Source organism: Athene noctua, chromosome 8 (assembly GCF_965140245.1).
Source record: "Athene noctua chromosome 8, bAthNoc1.hap1.1, whole genome shotgun sequence".
Classification (NCBI taxonomy): Eukaryota; Metazoa; Chordata; class Aves; order Strigiformes; family Strigidae; genus Athene; species Athene noctua.
This window is the reverse complement of record NC_134044.1, coordinates 10,911,717-10,937,432: the sequence shown is the minus strand read 5'-3', so window position 1 is coordinate 10,937,432 and position 25,716 is coordinate 10,911,717. Positions and strand designations below refer to the sequence as shown.

The 25,716-nt window shown below is 42.2% G+C and overlaps 1 protein-coding gene across 4 annotated transcripts in view; it reads right to left on the bottom strand.

Annotated features, from left to right (window-relative positions):
• Window positions 1-25,716, bottom strand: part of NYAP2 (neuronal tyrosine-phosphorylated phosphoinositide-3-kinase adaptor 2) — a 144,759-nt gene that overhangs the window by 17,712 nt on the left and 101,331 nt on the right. For all 4 annotated transcript variants that reach the window (XM_074912540.1, XM_074912541.1, XM_074912542.1 and 1 more), the window contains 2 exons: window positions 20,276-20,488; window positions 11,585-11,688 (listed from right to left, as the gene is read on the bottom strand). In XM_074912540.1, coding sequence (XP_074768641.1) covers window positions 11,585-11,688; window positions 20,276-20,488 — 317 coding nt within the window. The remainder of the gene's footprint in view (window positions 1-11,584; window positions 11,689-20,275; window positions 20,489-25,716) is intronic.

The window sequence follows — 25,716 nt, the reverse complement described above, 5'->3', positions numbered from 1 at the left end:
AAAAGTCTTGAGCAGGAAGTGAAAACCCTCGTAAGTGCTGTATTTCATTCTTTGTCAGAATACTGCTGTATTTGAAAAGTTTCAACAACTTCTGTGAGGAAACAAGCCTCTTTCTGTACTCTGCTGGCAAGCTTACAAAGCCCATGCAAGAACAAGAAGAGATCAGAGTAAGGGAATAGAATATTCTTCCTCCCACTCTCTTCCATCACAGCTGAAATAGCAGCAGCCAAGCCAGCACTTGAGGGTGAGGGAAGGTATGGAGACAGACTCTATGTCTGGTGCTCAGAGACTGGTCACTCTGTTCCCATCTCTGATACCCCGTTTCTGTGGCACTACTGCTCAGCTGACCTGCTTTCACCCATCACTGCTTCTCCCTAACACGCCCTCTTTGTGCCTAAATCCCACACGAATGAGCAGTACAGAGAAGGAGAGCCACCAGAGCCACGCTTGGGCCTTGGGACCGACCGCCACAGCAGTGTGTGCTCAGATCCACCTCTGCCTAGCTTCCCCCACCACCTCCAGAGGTGTGAGGGCCACCAAGCATGCACTCCCCCAGGCTCTGAGATCAGAGTCCTGGCAAAGCAGGACCCAGCAATGCAGTGACCTGCTTCTGCTGCATGACCAGCCCAGCTGAATGCTGAAGAAAAGATGTTGGGACAGCAACAGCAGGGCTGTCTGCCAACAGAAGACAGCTTTGACACACTTGCTTCTAATGCCAGTCAGTCAGGCGTGCCTTGGAGGTGAGGGATGATGGATGTGGCGATTCCATCCACTTCAAGGTTTGAATTTTCTTTTCTTTCTTTCTTTTTTTAATAAGCATTCTTTATTTGCCATTTGTATATTTAGAAACAATTTGCACTGCTCTGGAACCATGCACTGATTATGTAAGACAAGATTCAAGCTAAAACTCAACACAATGCAATGTGGAGCCTTCCCTAAAGCATTAACATTCTTGTTGTTACTCCCATCCAAACTGTTGACAGCATATTTAGCTGGACTGAGGACAGAAGAATTTTGCCTTCGTGTGTGCAAGATACTTGTCCCTGCAGGAAAAAAAAAAAAAAAAAAAAAAAAGGAACTGTGTAAAGTAATCCAACCACTCCCTCTTGTGGGCACGGGGCTCTGCTGCACTTTGGAAAGGCCCAAAAGCATCCTTGGAAATCCAAATTCTCACAGATTTTTTGTAGTGCAAACTCCCTAGGAGGCTGTGTGACACTTCAGGGCACAGCTCATGCCCCCACACTTCTTTGTAAGTGGTGGCAGGCAGTGTGATAACTCATCCCTGACTTGTGAACATTCACCCTGAACAAGAAGGCAAAACTCTATGGCTCTGATTTTCAAATAAACTCAGGCCACAAGCTGGCCAAATCCATACATCATCTTACCGTACAAGTTGGCCTATGTCCCATCAGTGAAGTGCCTGTGCCAGGGATTTCTCTCTGTACCCTACCGTGGGTTCTTCCATGACTCTCCATCCTCCCAGGTGGGACCCAGAGGAGTTTCCTCCTCCCAGCTATTTGCAAAACCAACATCCACAAAATAAAGTCGATGTCTGAATTCATTTGTTTTCACCTACACAGACACTAAAGACTTCTCCACTGGAGGAGCAGGACTTCTCTATGAGAGGGACATTTGAGAGAGAGACATCATTTGTAAAATGTTCCTAGGAAAATTTACCTGCTTTTCTGGTTTTAGGCATTCAAATGCATTTAATTGTATTAGTGGCATATAGTATATTGCACCTCAAATAGTCTTTGCACTTTCTAATTTCATATAAATTGAAGCTTAGGCAATTCATGACAGTCACATACTTCCCAGTCTACTCCCATGTGCAACTGCCTACTTTCTCATCTATTACACTGATCTTACAAATCCGTGGGATAAGGACAGGCTTTGTTCTACACACATTGTCTACCAACACAAGGACCTTATTTATGACTATGACTCTTAGACACCAATGCAAATGTTATTGTGGTCAATCCTAGTGGGCAACATTAAGCAGGTTTTGGATCCAGCGACTATCCCAAGCCTTACTAAAGGTGATGGTTAAACATAAGGAGTAATTAAGACCCTTTAAGGGAATAACTTCACAGGCAAAAATAGAAGCTACCATCCAAAGCAATAAATAGTGTACAGAAAGTCCAGACCAAAACCCCATGGGACTCTGATTACAGAGTGAGAGGGATGGGACTGTTTCCATGCTGTGGACATATATTTTGAATGAAGAAAAAGATCAAGTATCAAAAAGACCAACCATAATCTTGGCTCCAAGAGCACAGAGGCAGAGATCTCAGAGGCATTGCACTGGCTGAAGGGGTTGGCATTTACACACAGGGAGAAGAAAATGATTGCCACCATCCCATGAATTGTCTCATATGTTTTGCTATTCTACATCCAAAATACACAACAGACTTTCAAAACTTTTGAAAATTAGAGGAAAAAAGAGGGACAGAGAAAGTACATACCAAAGTGGCAATTAGCACAGTAGGTAGATATCCCTTTTGAATAGGAATTCAGAACTGCATCTCCCCTGAGATCTTTAACCAGCAGCCCAGGGGGATCTTTTTTTCCCTTTGGCCCAGAGAGCAAGTATGGCAGAAGTTGGTTCTTTCATTGCAAATCCTTCTGCACTACTGAAACTACAAAAGCAGAATCACTAGAGTTTGATCCTAGTTTCAGACTGTGCTTCATCAAGCAGTGCATCTAGCCAAGATTTACAGTACTGAGTGATGACAGGCGTTTATGCTATAGAGCAGATACAAATTCTCTTACCAGCACACTTCTTTTTGGTGTTACCATTTCCTTAGTATCCAAACTGGATGAAAGAGTACTTCAGTCTACAGAGTTCTCCATCTACCTGCAATGACTGTATTTCTTTCATATGATGGAAGTTAACAAAAGACTGCTGTGATCAGATACAGAATAGCGGATCTTGATTTATAGCTGCTCATTTTTTAGCAGCAGAATTCATTAAATGCAGCAGTCAGGAACTCAGCCCTGATACAACGCCCAACAACTGCAGGGTGTTTACGGACTGCTTTGAACTCTTGTACACTACCGCTGGGGAAAATGGCAACTTTAAGCTGAGAATAATAAAAGAGCACAGATGCTTTGTTTATGCTCACAGAGTAGCACAGAGCCCATACGCTTTCAATGCACATTTGCCAACGAAAGCATGATAATGTCAATTCATTGGGGAAATACTTTGTCTAGGTGCCTTCAAAAATAATTATAGCCATAACTAACAATTCACCCTTCCTGCATTCATTAATTACAGGGCAAATACAATGCTTACAAGGCACACAAGGACTACAACAGGCTTTGTCTGCGCAAGTAAGGCCAGAGACATTAAGAGCTGGGCTTGTGATATTTAGTTGACCCACGTTAGAGCAGGGTGAGGAGTCCTCCCCTGAGTTATGAAATTAGGCACGAGACAAATACTTATCTGCATCGCTGAAGAGTGCTCAGTACTTGTCAAAATTCAGCTCCAAATTATTTAAAGTTTTGTAAATGTCTTACAGTGGGCTTATACTGCACTTAGAGGGTATTTCTCTAAGAACGCCTGTGGAGAGCAGCTAAACGTATATTCAGCTTTTCCTTTGTTGTATTTCCCTTCCATCACATTTTCGTTTTAAAATGGAACGATATGTTTGGGATTCTTCAGCTAGAGTACAAAATTAAATAATAATTGCTCTGAAAATAAGGTCTCGCATCAGTTTTAATGCTAGAAAATTTTTTCACGATAAAACGCGCGTGTTTTAGTTGCATTTTGGAAAGCACCGAAATATCGAGTCTTAAGCAAAACGTTAGCTAAGGTGTTGTGTGGAAGACTGAGATTTAAGAGGTGCGGCCGGTGCAAGCCCCCGCCCCGTGCGGTGCGGGGCTGGCGGCGGCGGGAGCTCAGAGCTCAGAGCCGGGCTGCAGGCACCGCCGGGGGACGGGGCTCACGGCCACTTCGGCACAAGGTTCTGGCAGTTGTCTGACGCAACGCTTCCGATTCCAGCCATCGGGGAAAGAGAAAGCCTGATGGCTAGAAACGCCCAACCCATCGAAACCGCTCCGCTTGAGATAAACAACTGATGTCCGAGAAAATTCGGGTGAAGATCCTCCAGGAGCTGAGCAGGCTTTACCTTTCCCCCAGGTGCGCAGGGCTTTGTCACCGGCAGAAGGGCAGCGCCGCCGCCGCCGGGAGCCCCCCGCCCCCCCAGCGCCGCCGCCGCGCCCCGGAGCGGAGGAGCCGCGCGGCCCGCCCGCACACCCGCAGGCGGCCGCCAGGGGGCGCCACGGGCCCGCCGAGAGGGGCCGCGCCGGGGCGGGGCCGGGGCGAGGGGCGGGGCGAGGGGCGGGGTCTGGGGCGGGCCCGGCCGCGCTGCCGGCAGGGCGGGGGGAGCCGCCGTCGCGGAGCGGCGTCCGGACGGGCCGCTCCCAGCCCCCATCTGCCACGCAGAACCGAGCTGCCCGCGGCCGCCTTCCGCCTTCCCCACCTCGGCCCAGTCGCGCCGGTCACTGGGGCGGCTGTCAGCCCGCCAGAACGGCAGCGCTGCCCCCGGCGGGCACCCTGCTTCACCGGCCTAGCTGTGGGAAAAAGAAAGCTGCTCCTAGGCCTTTTGGATTTTCCAGACTCTTCATTTTGAACAGTTACTAAAGTGCATTTTCATCCAGCACTTATCCAGCATAAACCCAAACAACAAAGGATATTTTCTCATATTCTTGCTGAACATAAACCAGTGTGCGTTACACCTGTCTCAGACCCAACTGGAAATAAATACAACAGCAAAACCCCTTCCAGTTGCATATTTAAAGTAGAAAAGCTGCTTTCTACTTCCCTACCTACATTAATAGATGTATTGGGTTTGCGTGGAAAGGTTTGGTAGCAGGGGGCTACAGGGGCGGCTTCTGTGAGAAGCTGCTGGCAGCCTCCCCCATGTCCCACAGAGGCAATGCCAGCCGGCTCCAGGACGGACCCGCCGCTGGCCCAGGCCGAGCCCGTCAGCCACGGCGGTAGCGCCTCTGGGATAATGTATTTAAGGAGAGAAAAAACCCACTGAGCAATTGCAGCCAGGAGAGAGGAGTCGGCACATGGAGAGAACCAGCTCTGCAGAGCCCCAGGTCAGTGCAGGAGGAGGGCAGGAGGCGCTCCAGGCCCGGGGCAGAGGTTCCCCTGCAGCCCGTGGGGCAGCCCGTGGGGAGGCAGCTGTGCCCCGCACCCAGGGGGGTCCGCGGGGGAGCAGAGACCCACCTGCAGCCCGGGGGGGACCCCACGCCAGAGCAGGGGGTGCCCGGAGGAGGCTGCGACCCCGTGGGAAGCCCGCGCTGGAGCAGGCTCCTGGCAGGGCCCCTGGCCCCGTGGAGAGAGGAGCCCGCGCTGGAGCAGGTTCCCTGGCAGGACTTGTGACCCCGGGGGGACCCTCGCTGGAGCAGCCTGTGCCTGAGGGGCTGCAGCCTGGGGGGGACCCACGCTGGAGCAGTTTGTGAAGAACTGCAGCCCATTGGAGAAATTCATGGAGAACTGTCTCCCGTGGGGGGGACCCACGCTGGAGCAGGGGAAGGGTGTGAGGAGGAAGAAGCAGCAGAGACAATAGTCATGAGCTGACCACGGCCCCCATTCCCCATCCCCCCGCACCACTGGCCGAGAAGGAGGTAGAGAAAATCGTGAGTGAAGTTAAGCCTGAGAAGAACGGAGGGGTGGGGAGAAAGTGTTTTGAGATTCAGTTTTATTTCTTATTATCCTTCTCTGATTTGATCGGTAAAAAATTAAACTAATTTCCCCAAGTCGAGGCTGTTTGGCCCGTCACGGTAATTGGTGAGCGATCTCTCCCTGTCCTTATCTCAACCCACAAACCTGTTGTTATATTTTCTCTCTCCTGTCCAGCTGAGGAGGGGAGTGATAGAGCAGCTTTGGAGGGTACCTGGCGTCCAACCAGGGTCAACCCACCACAATAGAAAACTATGCTGGAAAAATCTTTGTATCTTGCTTTCAGGACTCTGCAAAGCTTGACTTTCCATTTCCTTAAAACAGCTCCCTTAGTGAGGTCAAACACCAAGAACATGAGCCAGCACACCCACCCCAACACCACCTCACGTTGCTGCTCTCCCCTGGGCACTGCTGCTGACTACAAAGCCCAGCAGGAGGGAAGATGCCAAAAGTGCATTATTTTAAAGATTAACTGTAGGTAGGACCTAGCTGTATCATCCTTCTCCCTAACACTCAGCAGACGTGGATTAAGTCTGAAAAGGTATAAATGTCTATTACCTAGCAATGGAAATTTTAATGACTTTTATCTGTTCAGTGGGAAATGTCCAGGAGCCTCTAACACGCACAGAGCAGGAATGATCCCAGCTAGCTTTCCACAATCAACAGATGTGGTTAAATTAGGAGGATAAATTACCAGGTTATCTGAGGTAACAGCCATGCAGTTCTCCATGGTCACTGAGGGTTCAGCTAGGTGAATCCCCTCTGCAGGCACCTCTCTTCACATAACCCACAGGGAATCTGCATTATACCCCTGGTTTAGACATCTCAGAGGAGGTAGGATAGATCTCAGCTAAAGAGTACACTCAATCCTTCTACAAGCATGTTTTATTATTTAGCTACCTAAATACAAATTTAAGGAGCCAACTTGTACCTAAAATTCTTGCCTATCAAAGATACATACTCAGATAAACTATTGATGGATTCACTTCATTTGGTGCAAGGCAATAATTACATGGTCAAATCCACTCTGTGAATGACAGGCCTTTCCACTTTGCTATATTTTATTCAGATAAATCATAAAATAAGTGAAAGCTCTCCTCAATTTTGGAAGGTAATGGTTAGTCTGTCCATCACATGGGCATTCTGCGTTGTGTGCACTTATGGGGTTATATGGGGGAAGAAAAATGCTGGGGACTCAGGCAGATACCAGGCAAGTAATGAACTGAGCTACATTTTTTTAAAAAATATAAGCCACAAAAAATTTCAGTGTTGATTCTGATATATTTTCTAGCTATTTCTTCATTCCTTCAATACAAGTTGAAACTCCTTCTTAATTCATAGCAGTTCACATATCTTCATTCCCTCCTCTGAGTTATTCCTTCTAATCTCAGCATGGCTTCTGGATTTTACTTTGATCATCACTGCAAAGTTTAAATCTTCTTTCCTTGCTTAAATTGGAGCTAGATATCACTGCATGGTCCTCCCCACAAGAAGACATCAGACCTTAAGAGGCATGCAGACCTTCAGAATTAAGATAGCATACCTCAAGGAGGCAACAGTAAAGGACAGTGCTGTCTTCCCACTGAAAAGCGAGGAACTAACAGGCAGCATGAAGAGAGGCTGAACATTTGCAGATAAGGTACACGGTTTTGTGGGTATCTGTCTGAAAATGGGCTCTGCTTTGCAGAAAAGCTGAAATACCACATTGTAACTATCAGGAGGTTCGTTTTCAAAGGGTGTGTTTTCCTTCAGATCATGGATCTTCGTTATAAACCTACACTGCTGTGCTGCTATGCAGCTTAATATGTGTGATTTTCCAATAGCTGTCTACATCTTAATGAAAACAAACTTCAGTTTGCAAAACTCATCTGCAGCAAAAAAATCTAGAGATAGTTATGATGGCTCCTTTTACTTAAAATGGAAACCAGTGTTTTTTTGGTGTGCTAAGCTAAATTTTGGAGAAGCCTGGCAGTGACCTAGAGATGATTTTATGTACATTAAAAATCTGGATGTGAGATCCTCTGCTCTCCAGCAGAGGGACTTCCACAGTGCAGGCTGCTTGAAATGTTTTCATCTTTTGTGGCAGCCATGCTCCGTGCACATGTATCCTGTACGCGACAGGGATTTTTGAGTCCATCAATAGAGCATAATCCTTTGTTACCCTGAGGTGAAGATGTGGAGAGTGACAGGATGCAGGGAAGCATCCCTGTATCACAGTGACACCTGTGACTCCAAACCCTGCTTGCTTTACACAAGTGAACAAGCTTGTTCAGTGTGGGGGCTCCGATATGACTGAGAATTTACCACTGCAGGGTGAAGCACCTGACCATGCCTGCTACAATAGTCTCAGGCACTAGCACAGATGCTCCAGCAGTTATGAGTGATGAATTACTTATTGGGGCAACCTTGGACCATGTTTATTCTACTTTATAAACCTCACATGGTGGTTAACTTCTACTGTTCTCTGTCCACTTGTATGGCTACAAACAACTGGTACTTGCTTTAATTTCATATGAAGACTAAACTCAGATGGACTTTTACTATTTCTATTTTTATTCACACATTTCTTATCTCTAAGATATAATTTACTGTACTTTCTAGAACATTTTTCCATTCTCTGTACAGTCTCTAACACCAGACAACCTTTACAAGGCATTGTGTTCTGTGATATCTAGAACACTTCTCTGCTACTTACACTCCTCTTTAGGATATTTGTATAAAGATAGGTATTTAGGAACTATAGCTATATGCCACTTCTGTAACTCAAATATATTCCATGCTTCTGCCATATTATGGTTCCGAGCTCTCTACTTGACTGCCTCTGCTACTTCCTTAATTTCTTAAACTTTGTCCTTACACAATCAATAACTTCAGTTCCAAGATAAACCTATGTTTATCTTTCAGTTTAAATTGAGTCAAATCACACCTTCATCCAAGGTTACTTCCTGCAACCAGCTCTTTCAAAATGCCCTCACCATTTACCAGAACTAAGTACAGAACAGCGCATGCTCTTTATCTGGCTCAGTGTGTTGTTAACAGCTGGCTGGTGCTGCACTACAAAATTTTAAAGTGTTCTCCATCTGAGACCAGCCACATAATTAATCTCTGCTTGTAAGCTCTTTCATTCGTAAGTGATCGCCATAATGTTTACCATCAATACGCCATAAATATGTTCTGTGAATATTACCTGGTTAATCCTCACAATTCCTATGCCAATAAACAAACAAGAAAATAAGGCATGGAGAAGTTAATTGTCAATAGTTACATCATTAGCCAATATTTGATTGGAATTATAATTTAATTTTCTTTAGATCAGACCTATTTTTAATTACTAAGCATCCTCACCACTTCCTTGAGTGATTCTGTATTAAAAATGATGGGTCTTGAGAGCTCAGTTGCAAATCTGATTTTTTTCCGAAGTTAAACATTTTGAAAAACATCAGTTTGGGATCCATGAAGATTTGAGAAAACCGATTAACAGTAATCTGTCCTTTCCCAGATACTGTATCCCTGTATGAATGTTAGCTATACCCATCTCATCAACAAAGAAGATGCGTCCTTGTAAACTTCTGGAAAGTCTTAACTGCTGATTACAATGTGGTTAAGGAAACCAGTATCAATACAATCAATAGCCACAGCACATGAAAATAAATACCCTGTATGCCACAATCTGTCAGATTCAGAATGGGCTAACAACCCAGCCATTTCCAAACACATTTCACCTGCCATAGATTATTTGGACATTAAGATAGAATAGGTCTATAAAGAACACAAAGTAATGTTTGAATCTGCCATGGAGATAATAAGACTTCTGTCATTCCACTGCTGTCAGGGTCACATCCACACCTTAAAAAAATTATTCCATCATAATAAATGACAACTTAATAGATGGACAGCTTGAAGGGAAGACTTAGGGAGAGAAAGTTTTTACTACTTTTTCTTGTTTTTCATGAAGCCATGTCCATACCATACATTATTCAATTAACAAGATCACCCTGTACAGTCACTTGAAAATTCCTCTTATCCTCTTTGTTCCTTTCTTCTATATGAAGTGAAGTGGATTTTTCCTTCACAGTTTCAGTGAACCCTGGCTGCAGCTTCTAAGATGCTCATTATCTCTTCTATCACATCAGCTTCTGCTTTCAAGGCTTATTGTTTAGTTCTTAATATAAATCGAGAGACTCAAATCCCTTCAAAACACTCAGGGTGCCTCTTCCACTGAGTAACCAGTAAAGCATCATGTCTGCTGTAAGACCCATTTAATAAAAAATCATATACTACATGATCACTGGGACACTTAAAACCTTTGGAAGTACAATTACCCTAATTTCTTCCTTAGATGAAGAAACACTCGATGTGGTATTTAAATGGGCTATCATTTTGAATCTCCGTTATGGATTGGATTTTCTCATGTAAAATATGCTTTACAAACATTCGAGGCTCTGTTAGGCATTGTGTCCAGCAGAGCTCAGAAGTAATACAATAGCATCAGTTTTGCAGGTTAAAGAATTCTAACCTGTATGGACTAGGCTACACAAATACAACCTTCCTAACAAGTAGCTGGCTGTCTGGATTGAGTAAATGAACGTTACTCTTCTGGTATTTACTTTGGTCAAGACCTTCTAGAAGCAACTCACTAGGCTACAAACAACTGCATTATTGCAGAGGAGTCCTCGGGGAGTTTTCCACTCAAATCTCATTGAAATTCAGTAGGATTATGGGGACTAATTGCCTGAAAACCAACCAAAAATTCACCATCTAAATAAGGGTGTTTGTGTGGGTGTGTACATATATGTATGTGCACATATATACATAAATGTTTATCTCTCTTTGTGCATATATGTACCCACACACATACACAGTGATGTGTAGGCCCATACACACACACACACGAGTGATACAATACTGGAGTGCTCTGAGCTTGACAGAAGGCATTCACATTATGTTTAAGTGAAACCTCTTCTCTCAATTGCTACTCTCAGCAGTTAGTTCTGTCAAACTAATAATACAGGTCTGCGCAGCAAAATGATACAATATCAGTATTAGCATATAAAATAAAGGTAAGTATAGGTTTCCCATGTCTTTATTTCTTTTCCATTTTCTTGCTGTTGGAGAAATTTGCCAAACCCAAAGACTTTCATTTCTTTCTCAAGGGTCTATGTAGCATTTTGGTTTTGATGAAAAAAAAAATCTTTGTTTAAGATACAAGGAAATATTACCCCTTTGATTTGTTTTTTGATTCCTAATATACAATAACTACAGTGGACTATTTAACAGTCCTGTAAGCATTACATGGCCTATAGCTGAAAAGAGTGTAGCTGCCTTAACTAAACAAAATAACTTGCTGTAAGAGCAGTTTTCAGGACAGTGATAAATCACAGTGTAATACAATCATGCATTAAGCTCAAAACAAATGTGAGACTGGCACAAATATTAAAGTACAACTGGGCAGAAGTCAGGTATGTACAAGTCATTGATAAACATTGGTGCAAGTGCTTTAGACAAGACATTTAAAAGAAATTTACATAAAAACATAGATTAAATTTATCAAAGTTTGATAAATTTTAAAGACAGTAAAAAAGTACAGAAAACATGAAAAAATAAAAAACCCAGTCAATTCATACAGTACAGTTTTACTACATTTATCTTACAGAATGAAGACAGAAAAGGATACAAGGAATTAAGAGCAAAGAAAATTCTACTGGATGTGGCCAGTGGAATTTCATTGCAAATGAGAGATGTGCACACACAGATGCACGCACAGACACACAGAAAATAAAGACAAAACCCAAAAAAATCATTTACTGTAACAAATGACAGACACAGAGGTGAGAAACATTTGGCATGTTGCAGCACATGAAGTCATTCACGATTGGCTAACGATGGTACCTGGCTCGGCTGAAGATCACTGGCTTGCCTGAGCGGAGTAACGGATGGAGGAGGCACACCTGATGTGGATGCAGACCGACCTAATCTGCAACTTGCTTTAGGCTCTGCGAAGGAAGAGAGAAGAAAATACATCAGTGAACAGGAGGCGGGTTACTGCTGCAGTAAACTGAAACATGATGGTCCCAGGATTCCCTTGAAATGGAGACTAGGCTTGGTTTCTAGTTAAAGTCTTGGGCACCTAGCTGAATCATGAACAGAAGTTTGGGGGGGTGGGGATGAAGAAAGAACCCATCCCATGTCCTGGCCTCTTTCCTCTCCTCTAACATCTCTGAAGCTGAAGTATAGAGCATAAAACAGCAGAAAGACAGGAAGCATATAAAGTAAACCTTCTTGTTGCCCCCTGCCCCCTCTGCTTTTTTCTACTCCTCATAACATACAGCTGTGATTAAGAGAGTTACAGCAGCTTCTGGTTTCATCTCTCCATCCCAGAGGGAGACAGTAGCCCAAAGACTGATTGTGCTGAGGGAAAGCAGGAAATGCCAGAAAATGAAGGAGGGAGTGTATGAAAGTGATGAGGCTAGTGTGGCACTTGGGGATTTGTAATGACACCAAAAATACTTGGAACTCTGATGTTAATGGCAGTGAATTGAGAGAAAGTAGGAAGAAAGGAGAAAAATCAGAACATCAACAGTGGCAAATTCTGAAGTCAGTTCCCCAGAATCAAGGCAATTACAGAAGCAAAAGTTGCCTTGAGAGAAAGCTCTGTTCCAGAGAATGGCACAGAAATGACACCGTTATTTCATTTTCCTTCAGCTGTTGTACATGGATGCATTTCTCGGAAGGCTCCCCACTAATTTCCAGCACAGGTTACTACTGTTAATGTACTGACACGAAGGTTCCCATGCAGTTCAGGGGTCCTGGATGAAGGTTTTTGTGTCTGAGCCATGCTGACACCAGTGTGCTACCCCAGTGTTCAACACCCCATATCTGGTCTAGAAGAAACTCTCTTTTCCTGAGAAAAGCGTCTGCTGTTTCTGCCCCCCAAAAATATTTGTTCCTACATTTTCTGTTTATGGCTGAGGAAACATCTCTCAACCCATGACTTTTGACTCAGATGAATGTGTTCATTCTCTTCATGTTTTATAAGCCTTCCTCCCAACCCTGCACCTGTCTTTTTTATTTAGTGGGCTAACACTGAGACCAAGGACATGTGCACTCAGCAGACACACTTTGTACAATAACAGACTCTCAATTTTAGCACTGATAGTACAGCTTTACCATGAATAACAAGTAATTATAATAATACCATGCCTCCTTACAATGGGTTTAAAGAATTCCTTCTACTCAATCTCATGTTTTCAAGAAGAGAGGAAGGACCTATGCTTTGTGCTATCCTGTTTTAGCCTTTGAAGCACATTTTCTCACATATCTTTTGCTTGCATCTCTCTGAAATACATTTTCTCATGTCTCATTGACACTGCTGCTTTGTCTGTGTTTGTTTTATACTAATATCTCTATTTCCTACATGTATCTCTGATATCATCATTAGCCACTGGTTGGGCCATTGTTTGAAAGGAATAAGATGTCCATCACTAGCACATCCTTAAGGTCGCTTGGCACATCTTAGAAACTTGAGGACAGCTGGCATGTTATACCACCTACCAGCAACACACTGAAATGTGTTCTTCCAATCTCACTGATGCTTTTTCATTGTCACCTTAAATGCTTATTTTACTCAGATGTTTCAGAATTCAACAGGGTATGGAGAAGAGCTATCCACTTAAGCTGGAGCACTTAAACCAATGAAAGCATCTGTATGGGCGAATATTCATCAACTAAATATTAATAGGTTGGTTAACATCCAGCTGGCTGAGCAGCAAAAATATTTATGCTGTTTGACAAATGCATTATTCAATGCACTCATTCCTAGTCAGTCTGTAAACATACCACGAGTCAACATGGCAGTAAGTATGCAGAAAGGAGCAGACTCATCTCCCCCATAACCTTGCATTTTGTACATAATCTGGTGTTTTGCTTTTTTTGGACTTGGGCAGTTATTCTGAAGGTTTGATTAGATTTGGTTTTGTTCTGATGTCACACTGTGTGCCAGATTTCTGACTGTTTCTTTCAGTAATATAAATATAATAATGGAACTCATGTCTGTTCCCTCCTGGAATTTTTTGGGGGTTTCAGAGAGAACAAGAATTGGGTTTTCTTTTGTTGTGTTTCCCTGCTGCTAAGTAGAGACTCTGTTTTCGCTGTGACAAGCAGAATCAGACACCCAACATGTAAAAAACTCCAAGGCACTGTCTGCCATTGCTTCTGAATTATTTTCTTTACTTTGGGAAAGCAGAGAGAAGTGTCATAATTTCCAATTTGGATATATGTGCAACAACATGAGATTACCATTTTCTTGCCAAAGAGACTCCTTTCATCTGGCATCAAAGAAATAAAACCTATCACACACAGATGAAGTATTAGTTCTTTTATCACCCTGTAATATATGTTACAGTATTAAGGAAACTACTGCGATTTTCATGGTGATCCTCACAAAAAGAGGTTTTAGAGACAGCTCCATCTAGCTTTTTTTTAAGTTCAGGAAGTTGGGTTATGCAGTGAAAGGGAAATGTTTTTTTTTTTAATAGCCATTCTATTGGTCTCAGTGGGAATATTTTTAGACCAAATAAATACTCTATTCTACTATAATTAGTGCTCTGAGTAACATCTTCACACTGCACATTACTGTGGGGAAAAAAAAAAATCCATAAATGGTCTGTTGCATAAGTGATGCCCAACTCACTGTTCTGTATTCTGCAGCATACTCTTTTTCAGCTGTGTACAGCTTATTCACTGTACTGAGGCTACGTGGATTTTGATCACTTCAAAATAATAATGATCACCTCAAGTAATAACTTCTGCTTTGGGCTATCTAAAAAGGAGTAAGAAGTCTTCTTGCATAATTATGCCCACCATCCAGTCACTTTCAGGATCTTTAACTCTTGGTTTTTTAAATGGTCATTTCAGCTCGTCTGCAAGCCCTGCATACTGATATTGATTCCTGTTCTGGAATGAAAATGGGTTTTCCTATTTACTGATGAGAATCTTGAAGGAAGAACAACTTCTGACAGCAAATCTCAGGGATGCTTTCTAGTGTTTAATTCATGCTTATCTCATGTGAATGATACTGAGACAGCTCAGTATTAACATCTGCAATGAGTATTCTTGAGACTTCTTGAGAAGTTCCCTTTGTATAGTAATGCACGGTGTGGAGCAGAGTTTTATCAGCCAGCCTGATAAGCATATAGGTAAGGCTCTGTAGCCATCTGTCCTCTGAGGAGGACCCATTTTCTCAGGGTCCATGATAACACAAGCTAAAATCCATCTAGCTCCATACTGATAAAGTTGCCATGGCACCCCATCTCTGCACTTACACTTCACTGTGTGGGTGGGTCCTCTGGTTCTAAATCAAACCTGCCTGAAAGAGGGTTCCAGAGACTTGGCTCCAAACACAGGACCCTCTCTGCATCCACAGGTCTGGGCCTTCTGACACTGCTGCAAGCCACTCAACTGCTGACAAGGGCTAACAGCCTACTGCCAAGCTAGGGAACCCATATGTCTAAGTGCTTTACTGGACTGGGGCCAGGGAATGCAGTGCACTTAGCCATTAGAGATGCCCGTTGCAATCAATGGGCAGCATGAGGTCTGAATTCACCAGATTGTTTGGGATAGCTAGAGAGCTGCATAACATATTTAGCTATGTTATGCACAAAAAATGTTCATAAAATTCAGTTGCTATATTTAACTGATGAAACTCTGGTGGTATCATTTTGCACAGCTTCAAATGATGTATCCCTCACACTGTGCCATATTATGAAAAACGCACTGCTCACTAAGTGCCTGAACCACCTCCAGGAGTGACGTGCAGACGCAGTCTAATGACAGTAGGGGTGGCGCGTCAGCTGTGTCTCTGTCCCCTGTTATGTCACCCACAGCGGCCACAACATTTCCAGCAATGCTAGTGTCTGGGACCACAGCCACCTCACCCTGAAGCAAACCCACACATGTAGCCAGCTGCAATGGGACCAGCGTTACTGGACTCTCAGGTTTAAGCTGAGTCCTGACAAGGCCAGTAGGATTGATTACTCATGGACATAAGCAAGCGGACAGCCCCAAAGGACAGCATTAAGGATGAGAATTTTAGGAGAGACTATCCAACACAGAAATACAGGCGTTCCAATCATGAATAGGATTGCCTTTAAATTGTGTACTTCATTATGTATTCAAGCACTCACATAAATGACCTGTTTTCCAAAAGTGCAAGTGCTGTCATTGTAACTAAACGTGTAGAGGAGAGGCTTGGCTGGTTGCATTTGGGGCAAGGGGTGTTGGATTTGTCTCAATAAAGCAGAGTGCTGAAATGCGACAGGATTTTATGGAAATATTTTTGGTCAGTTTTATACCAATGTGCTATGGTTTTCTATATTCTCCAGAAATACAACAGCTCTGCATGTTTTTCTTTATTTTTGGATCTTAACGGGAAGAGTTCTTTTATTCATCCAAGGAAGCCTGCATTCTGCCTATCCTAATCTTAATTCAAAAAAATACCCTGGCTGTCACTTACATTGGAGAAGCTTCTTATCCTGTCACAGTCTCTCCTTTGCACATGAAAAGAGAAATATTGCTTATTTGCTACAGCTGCCAAGAAGCACGTTTTGAATTAAACAAGGCAATGTGACAGGCTGAGAGTAATCACATGCAAAAAAGAGAAAAAAGAAGAAAAAGAAAACACGCATACTGGAAAAATGAATCACACCTATTATCATCATACTGGCCTGGCCATGTTGGTCTCCTAAAAAGAGATGAGTAAGCTGAAACATAATTTGAAATTATGAAACCTTAATAAAGAATAAACTATACAGTATTCTGTCACTTAAAAAAAAAGGATTTAGGACTTCACCTGCAGAAGACACTTAGTGCTGAAATAGCACAGCAGCCTGTCAAACTGAACAGTTTTCACAAAGGGAGTACTGAACCTGCGGAACTCAGTGTTCCAAGATACCCATAGGTCAAAAGCAAGTCAGGTGATGAGAAAAAAACATATCTGTGTTAGATGGGGTATATTTTAAACTAAGATTTGTTCTGAACTGTCATGTCTCAGGTCTATGTCAACGGCTGAAGCAAGGAGGGAAGGAATCATGTCCTACCAGCAGTGTCTTTTCCATAAAATTTCTTGCTATTTTTCTCTGAAGCTTCTGGCATGGGCTACTGTCAATCTTGGGGCTCTAGATCAAAAGGACAATTATGCATTGTTCCAAATAGTTGTAAATGCCACTGCTGCAGAGTGTGCACTTCTACAGCCCGTCTCTGTGACTGTGATCCTACACCCTGGAGACCACACACCTGGCTCACAGTGCAGTGGCTTGATGCCCTTAGCGTACAGCTCCCAGTACTACTCATTTTACTTTAGGTGACAGGCACTGCTAGGGGACAGCTTGTATGCAGACAACATGGATGATCAGTGTAGACAAGGTCTGGAAGCATTGCATCCTGGGCTGGACCTCGCTGGGCAGGCTGCCCAGTGACATGGACCTCCAGCATTAAGTTGCCCTCACTTGGAGAATCCTTGAGGATTTAGTGTATTCTGATACTGCCCGTGAGGAGAAAATTGAGGTGTTGGTGGGAGTACTCAGTTGTCTTTGAGTGAAGCAGTCCTAGCTAGCATGAGTTGATACTTTGCCATTACTTCCTTCTTGTACCAATGAACGCGTCTTGCGCCTTGGACTTTGCAGGCATCGCTCCATTCCCAAAGAGCTTGAATTTAACTATTCATTACTTTTGCAAATCCACAGTGCTAACCAGTAATTCCAGTGAAGGGTGGACATTTACTGCCTTCCTGATTATCTACAACGTTTTCAGCTAGAATACTAATGGACTGGCTGAGTGACAAGCTGATGGTGATTCAAAAACTGAGTATCTGAGATTGAAAAGGCAGCGCAGTGCCTGTCTCCAGCAGCAGGTGGCAATGCAAAATGCTTCATGGATGCAGTTAGGAAAAAAGCAGCAACATTCCAGAAAATACTCTTCAAAGCTCCTGGAGTGATGTTATCACAGCCTTCTGTTTCACAGATCTCGTTTGGCTGTTCACTACAATTGCACTGACTTTCCTAAATGCCGGCATGCCCCCAAACCACTTTCCATAAGAAATGATAGGATGCCAAGAAACAGAAAGTGGCCTTGAGACATTATGTGACAGATGAGGGAACCATCAAGCATTAGAGACAGTGATACCCATGTGCACCTGACAGGCCGGTCTCATTTCAGCAATGTAACCAGAAAGCTCAAGATTCTGTTTGGAGGTGGCTCATTCCCCCTCTGATCTTACTAGCAGGTGCAGAGATGGGGAGAACTCACAAAAAATCAATACTCTCACTCAGGTATTTGCTTAGACCACCCCAGTTCCTAGTTAATCTGTGCCTCAGCAGAGCTGCCTGTTGAGCACACATGAGAAGCCCTTTCAAATCCTTTTTGTTTTATAGCAGAGCAATTCAACTTCATTTTCTTTAAATTATTCCAATGCTGCCCTCATAAATGCCTGTACCAGTGTGAACTAGGAGGCAGGCAACAAACTGTGGTGTTTCAAGGACATGTCTGCACAAAAAAGTACCCTTTTTTCTTTTATCTGTGATGTTGGAAAGAGAGCAACAGCAACAATGACTGTACTGGGGACTGCCCTGATTCTGTTTGGTCCTGTGATAAATCTAAATTCTAAATTCTAGCACAAAATTATTTTATCTCCTTGACTCCAGAAAGCATTTGTATCTATACAGATTTATTAAATCCCTCTTCTTGCATTCTGTTACAGTTCTAATTTAATTGTGAAGAATGAACTGATACAGTTCATGTACAAGTTCATTGAGGAGAACTGTGTACAGCATTTTGAATGCAATGCCCCACCGATTAAAGGTAAAACACGTTGCTCAGGCAACAGCTAGAGACACAGGGGAAAAATATTCATGGCAGATGAGAGGCAATATTCATCAAATGAAATGTCATAAAAACTGTGGGGAAAGGAAAATCATAATCAGCTCTCAGATTTTAATCATAAAAAAGGAGTAAAAATTCAGCCAGTAAAATATTTCCATAATTTTTCTTTGACAGTCCTAGCTATGTAAGACAAAGTCACAGTTAACTAAATCAAGGCATGATTCAACAACTATTACAGATTGCTGATGCCAAATGAAGATTGAGGCCAACATGTTTTGTCTGCTTTTGGAGATCAACCAACTCTTTAAAATAAAACTGATGCAGGAAGGTTGGACAGAAGTGCTATATCTTGCTAAGAATTTATTCTTTAATTTTAATTTCTCTTCTATTGGGCTCTGTACTGTCATCTCACAGAACTGAAAAGGTTGGTACACACCTCTGGTCTAATTATCATATGTCCCAATATTTTGATGTGGTACCTTTAAACCCACCCTTTTACCTGCATTAGCACAGATGACACTAATACACTGGGAACAGAATTTTTAACAAAGCTGTGAATTAATCTGGAAAATTCCTACCTACCAGGATGCTTTGTGAGAACAGACAAGTAAGCAAAACGCAGTAATGCCCAAATAACCTGTGCTAGAGTCATGAGATTTGCAGAGAAGTCACTTATGCTGCCTCAGGAAGGACTATTTGGGGGGTCTGTAGGAAGAAAAGCTGTACTACACGATTGCTGCAAATGATATGTCACATCAGCAAAGCCTATTCAAGTTATATACTGAGTTTCAGGTGTCATTTCCAGCAATGCAGGGAAAATGTGAGTCCCATTATCATGCAGGGAGGTGATGCCCTGGGTGAGGGGCAAACGTCTGCTAGCCTGGCACTGTAAAGACTCCTCTCTGCCACTGACTGCCCAGCGGATCTCTCATGCAGGGACAATTTATTGTTTGAGTAGCTCATTCATGGTCTTATGCTTACTGAACATTGACCATGAGGCTCCAGTATTATATATGCCAACTGTTTTTAAAGTGGATATTTTTCACAATCCAACCAATAAGCAATGAAGAGAACTGTCAAATCTCAACAGGTAACAATGCAGTGCTTATGCTGGACCTATACATATCTGTTTACAGATGTTCATTCATGTATCAGTTCTGTTTGTCTTAATTTGTAAACAGGGCTGTATTATTTTACACAGTTTATGGCAATTCACTGGTTTTTATATATATATATATAAAATTTGATTAATAAAATTGATAGGTATGAACTTGAGACTTCTGAAACCCATAGTCACTTTTCTGGAAATTTATGTACAAGCATAAAGCAAAGGCTGCCCATGTCCACTCGCTGCCTATCAGTAAGACAGCCTTGTTTATGAACTTCTTCCTGAGGTGCCATCCTGGGGGTGCCTTTGCTATAGTGTCCCTTTTCAGTGTTAAATGGAATTCCTTACTACTTTTAAAACAGATGAACACCATGTTTACATGCTTATATTACCTGCCACCATTCCAGTCCTGTTCCAGTCCAGAGCACAAGCAGACAGCACAATGCTTATTACTGTAGCAGTCAATGGGCAGGGCAAATTCTAGAAGTTATTTGGAAGTCTAAAGAATCCAGATGCTTACCTACATCTGTATATCATTAGAGAACCTTCAGCTCACAAGGAGATTCATGAGATATTCCCTGCTCTGCTCTCTGACATACCTGAGCTGTTGCTTCCAGCCAACATGGTTGGACTGACAGAGGATCTCCCCAGCCTGCTAGACACCACAGGTGGGCCTGGCGTTCCATCCCATTCCTGAGCTTTCCCTGGCTCCCTGGAGGAAGCTGTCCCGTGATGGCCTCCCCTCTCTTTGTTTTCCAGCTTTGGTAGTGGTTCAGTGCTGTGACTTCTGATCTTCAGTTCATCTAGTGGTTCTAAAAAATACACAAATACACATTTCATTATAGAGTGTCTGCTAATTATCCACATCATATAACAATCTTTTGCTCAATGTTCCATATATACCAAGCATAAATCCTTTAAGGCCAGATTACATCATGGTTTTAGTATCTAGGCTTAAAACCTATAGTTTATGTAGGTTTCAATACACTTTTTAATTATTAAAACTATACACAGTGCAGCAGATGGATAAAATGTAACTTTTCTGTTACAACTTTTATATGCCAGGAAAATATTTTTGAAAATTATATCCTATGAATTATGGTTTTATTAACAATTTATGGAAATAGTTGAATTCTTTTCAGCTGTCATTTCATTGGGAACAAGTTCTTCAGGCACTTTCTAAGGAAGCACTCTCCTAAGGCACTATTGAGCAAGCAACATATCTGTAACTCCTCATATGTTCCAGTAAAAAGCACACCATCCACAAAAATGTCCAACGTTAATATTTTGGGTGTGCCCTCCACCATAACCTAGAGAATAAAATTTCATGTGGTTGGAAAATTCTTAGTGTCAGAAAATGGCTTTCTGCTTGCAACACCATGAGTTAATATAAGGAGGAGAAATTCAAAAAACAATTGAATGATTTTTCAAGTGAAGCAGGGATGTCTGCTTTCTTCATGGGTGGTGGTTTTCTGTTCTTTTCTTGAGAGCCTCATTTCTTTTCTTGCAGGTTGAGCAATGCATGGAGAAACAATTAATTCCTGATCTTTTCCATCTGTAGCTGTGAAAAATTCACATGAAAAACTAGATACAGAAGAAACATTAGGTTGCTTTTAGTTGTAACAGCTAATTACTGTGCTAGTCAAGTTATTCAAAGTTTGCTGAACTGTTTGACTCATTTTAGCAAAAAAAAAAAACATTCTGGCACCAGAATTTTATACCTCATATTTAAACCCAAAGACATCCCTATGTGATACTCTCAGTTCTAGCCGTTCATATTTATAAATCAAACACCCAATGTACCTTAATTTTTTTAAGTATCCACAGTCTTGGAATTCACATTTGATAGAGATAGGCAATCATTCCTTGAGCCCTATCTCATAATCTTATTGTGGCTTGAAGGGATATTACAAGATTGAGGAGAGCCAAGCAAAGGGAAAACGCCAGGAGCCATTCGCAGGCAGGAGATGACAGCAGCTCCCCAGGGGACCCATGCGGAATGGCAGTGACCTGGCTGTGCAGGACTGCTAGAGATGCAACAGCAAAATTTGTCTCAGCAGCCACTTCCTCTCCCAGTTATCCTCATGGACAGGAACTGGGACTACCCAACAGGAATTGCCACTCAGATGATACCGTCTCAGACAAAAAACCACATTCAAACCACTTTACTCCATCTGTGGCTTAAAACACACACACTGTTTACACTTGCTACAGCAAACAACAGAAGATGCAGTACTAGATATCTATATGGTATGGTAGAGACCCTACCTATGCCCAGCTGTAACAAAATCTCATGTTGTTTTGAGTGCTTTGACATGCTAGTCTGCAGATGAACTTGATAAGCAACAACACAGTCAGCCCAAAGTTTCCTCAGTGAAATATCATATAGGACACATGTAAAAATAGCTAACTGGACATGCAGTGCAATATGTAATCATTAGTGTATTTCATGAATTACTATCAGTTAACAGTAAAAATTAATGTTAAAGATATCATACTACAACCTTCAAGATTTTTTTTTAAATTACTCACAGTAGTAAGACTCCATGAGAAAATGATAAAACTACTTCAGTTTAGCAAGTTTTGTAAATAGGACTCAGTGACATTTTATGTGACAAAGACCTTAAAAAAAATGAAACATTTTCCTTGAACTTTTAGGTCACTTACCTACTTTAATGTATGCAAAAAGACACTGTAATGAAAATCCAAACTGTTTGTTTTTCCTAGTTGGCAACCCCAGCAGGGTACAAGGTTGAATTCTGTATCAATATAACATGACATCTGCCTTTCAGGGACCTTTGCTATGAACTCTCTGTAACACAGCTCTGTCTGTGACTGCATGGAGAGACTTGCTAATACAAAAAGCCATGCAAAGAGATGTAGAGCCCGAATTATAACTAGAGTTGAACCATTTCGGTTATCAACAAAAATGCTCTTATATTTTTCTGAGCATTGATGTATCAAAAATAATTATGTACTTTTTCACAGATACATGCAATCATATCTGAATTTTTCCTTTATACCAATATCATTCACTTCTTTATGATACTACTTATCTGGGAAAAGGAAAGATATGAACAAAGTTTCAAAATTCTTTGGAAATACATACAATCCTCTTTCCCACAATACAGGATACTGTCTAGATTGCAGCTCTTCCTTTCGAGCAAAATGAAGAGAAAGCCAAAGGAATAGAGTATGCTTTAAAAAAGTCAGAATCAGGCTCTGCAAGTGCCCCACCAACTTAATGCATCATTCAATAGGCTTAATTTATGATGTCACTCGGCTGCTACTGGAAATGCTATGATTACCTTAGTTAAAACCTTCATTGTGTGTGCCTCGTTGACACTACTTGAACCCCACCCTTGAAACATCACATGCTCATGCAGTCAGCTCTTAGCTGCAGTGGAAACACCCTGGTTGAGTCTAGAGCTAAGGATTTATCCACTTCAGTTTACTTAACAGAGGAGCATTTGTACTTGTTGCCTGATAAAAATGATTTGTGCATTCTTAGTTTTATTATCAGCTGAATCAAAGCACAGCAGTTCTCTGCAGCCAGCTGGAAACTACGGAAATATTCAGACTAAATAAAGATTTGGCTTATAGTCTACTTCTTTATAAGGTGTAGAAAATCAGTTTTCAGCTGGCTGTCTAGACTTTGTAAATTTACATTCCACTATCCTTTCTTAGGGATTTGCAGTTCTCAGTTTATCTGAAAAGTAATATATCCTAAAAATGAAAAGCAGATTGAATCAGATTATAATGTCATGCAACCCATCACAGAGGCTGAATCATTATTGTTTGGTGATCACTATCAGTAACATTGATACACAGTCAGAAAAACAACATGTCAGTGTTTTATATAGTTTTCTGTAATATTACTTTCCTGCTCACTTGTGAATACATTAAAAAATGAAAAAAAGTTATTTAATGCATCACTTTTGCTGAAGTATTTTGGGGAGGATTTTAGAATAATTTCAGCTTGCTTAATAAATGTCAATGGGAATCATACTCATATTCAATTAAAAAAAAAATCACTGTGCTAGTTCTTGCTTGACTGAAAGAGTATCTCAGTTCTAACATGCCTGTGACAGCTCCAGAAATGTAGAACGCTCCCCTCCCAGGTCATGCTGCATTACTGGGACCTTTTGTTGACTATCCCAGTCACTTCTATGTTTTTATACTGTCAACTGCTCCCTGCTGCAAATGCAGTTCCATGGAGTAAACTCAGTGGCACAAATTATTGTGTCTCATAAAAGCATGTTCGTCGCTCTGCATTTTCGCTCGCACAGTCAGACACAAGGCACTGGCAGAAAGCAGAACATGCGTGTAGCTGCTGGCTATGGTTACCTATGGGGTGGTGACCTTATCATCCATGAAAATCAAACCAGTGTATTTTAAACAGAATAACCCTTTATAAAAGCTACAGCAGGATTTAAACGGCCACTTTATCCACATTGATCCCATACTGAAAGCATGAACACTAACCAGTCATGTATATATTCTGCTGAAAGGTAACAGTACCTGCTGCACAGCTTTTTTTTTTTTTATTTTTTAAGTGCAGAAACACAGATAGAATCTAAGTTACCTCATGCTGTTAGAAACCTTAATTTGGAGGTAGGAGATATTGAAGCTCAGTGTTACACTGGGAGCTCACTCAATCATATGATGGCCACAGGCAAATCTTTTCACAGTCAAGTGCTGTATTTTGAAAGCTGAAATTATCATGGAAAGTACCTTTATTGTTCAATAATTCCTAAGCCAAAATAGTACATAAAAATGTAAATTTCAAGAAATAATTCACTGCTTTAAATATTTATGGATACAGTTGGTTGAACAGCCATAAAGGTGTTCAGATGTTTCAAGCACTTCCAGGTGTCATTGTATTTCAATATTTAAAGATATGCATTTTTCTTATTTATTTCACCTGAATCGCAGGCTTTTCCATTTCAAGAACAAGATGGCAGCTAAAATCTCTTAGAGAGAACATATTTTACAAATAATTGACATGTACAATTTCCCCTTTATGAAAGGCCCCTTAATATCTGCACACTAGGCAAGGCTGGCATGTGAGCTGTGGTTCTGGAACACTTGTAAATGCTAAAGGAAGTGAGAAAAAAACTGAGTTAGTCAGCTGTAACTTGGACCAAAGCAAAGTGAAAAATACAGCTACGGAGAACATATTACCTGAAAAACTGTCATTCAAATGAATCTGTGGACAGTCTGCCACTCTGCTTTTAAGCACAAATTCATTTCAGGTCCTGTTGGCTTCTTAGTGTAAATGCTAAGTGATAAACAGCAGAACCTTTATTACAGCTTGGGGGTTTTGGGGGAAGAAAGAAAAGCAATTGTCTTAAGGAACTTAAAATGAGGGTTGCTCTCTGTCATTTCTCTCAGCTGTGAACTGAAATGTGTAAGTTAATCATCCATGAATTATTTATTTACTCCTTTTTTCTGTGTGTTTGTTATAAACCTAAATAAATAATACATCACTCTAGGCAGAACTTGCATCCTGTGGGAAGTAAATGGTACTACTCACAGGATCTAAAATTCAGCATACACATACAGGTGTAAAGCAAAGTCAGTCACTTGGGATGGGGTTTAGACGTGAATCAGAACTCCTGATCTCCTCCAGCCTGGCGTGTCGGACCTCACCTCACATGGCTGCAAGGCCAGCACAGACCTGCCCGAGGGAGCAGGAGGGAAGAGCATCCCCAAGGGCACATCTGGCCATCAGGAGGGGTGGAGACATGGGCTCGGCCAGCATGGGTGTGTGATCACCAGAGCTACCAGACACGTCCCGGGGAGCTGGGGCAGAGCTGCCGAGCTGGCAGCAGCCCTGCTCAGCAAGCCGTGTCCAGCCCAGGGCCCTGACCAGGGCACAGGCCAGGCACAGCTCCACCCGCGTCCCGTGTAACACTGCCAGCATGACCGCGGCACGCGCCCACCCGCCACACCGGGCCCTTCCACGGACATTGGATGTACGGCAGCACTAAGCCCTTGAGGGAATCCCACAGATGCTTCTTTCTGCAAACCAGCGATT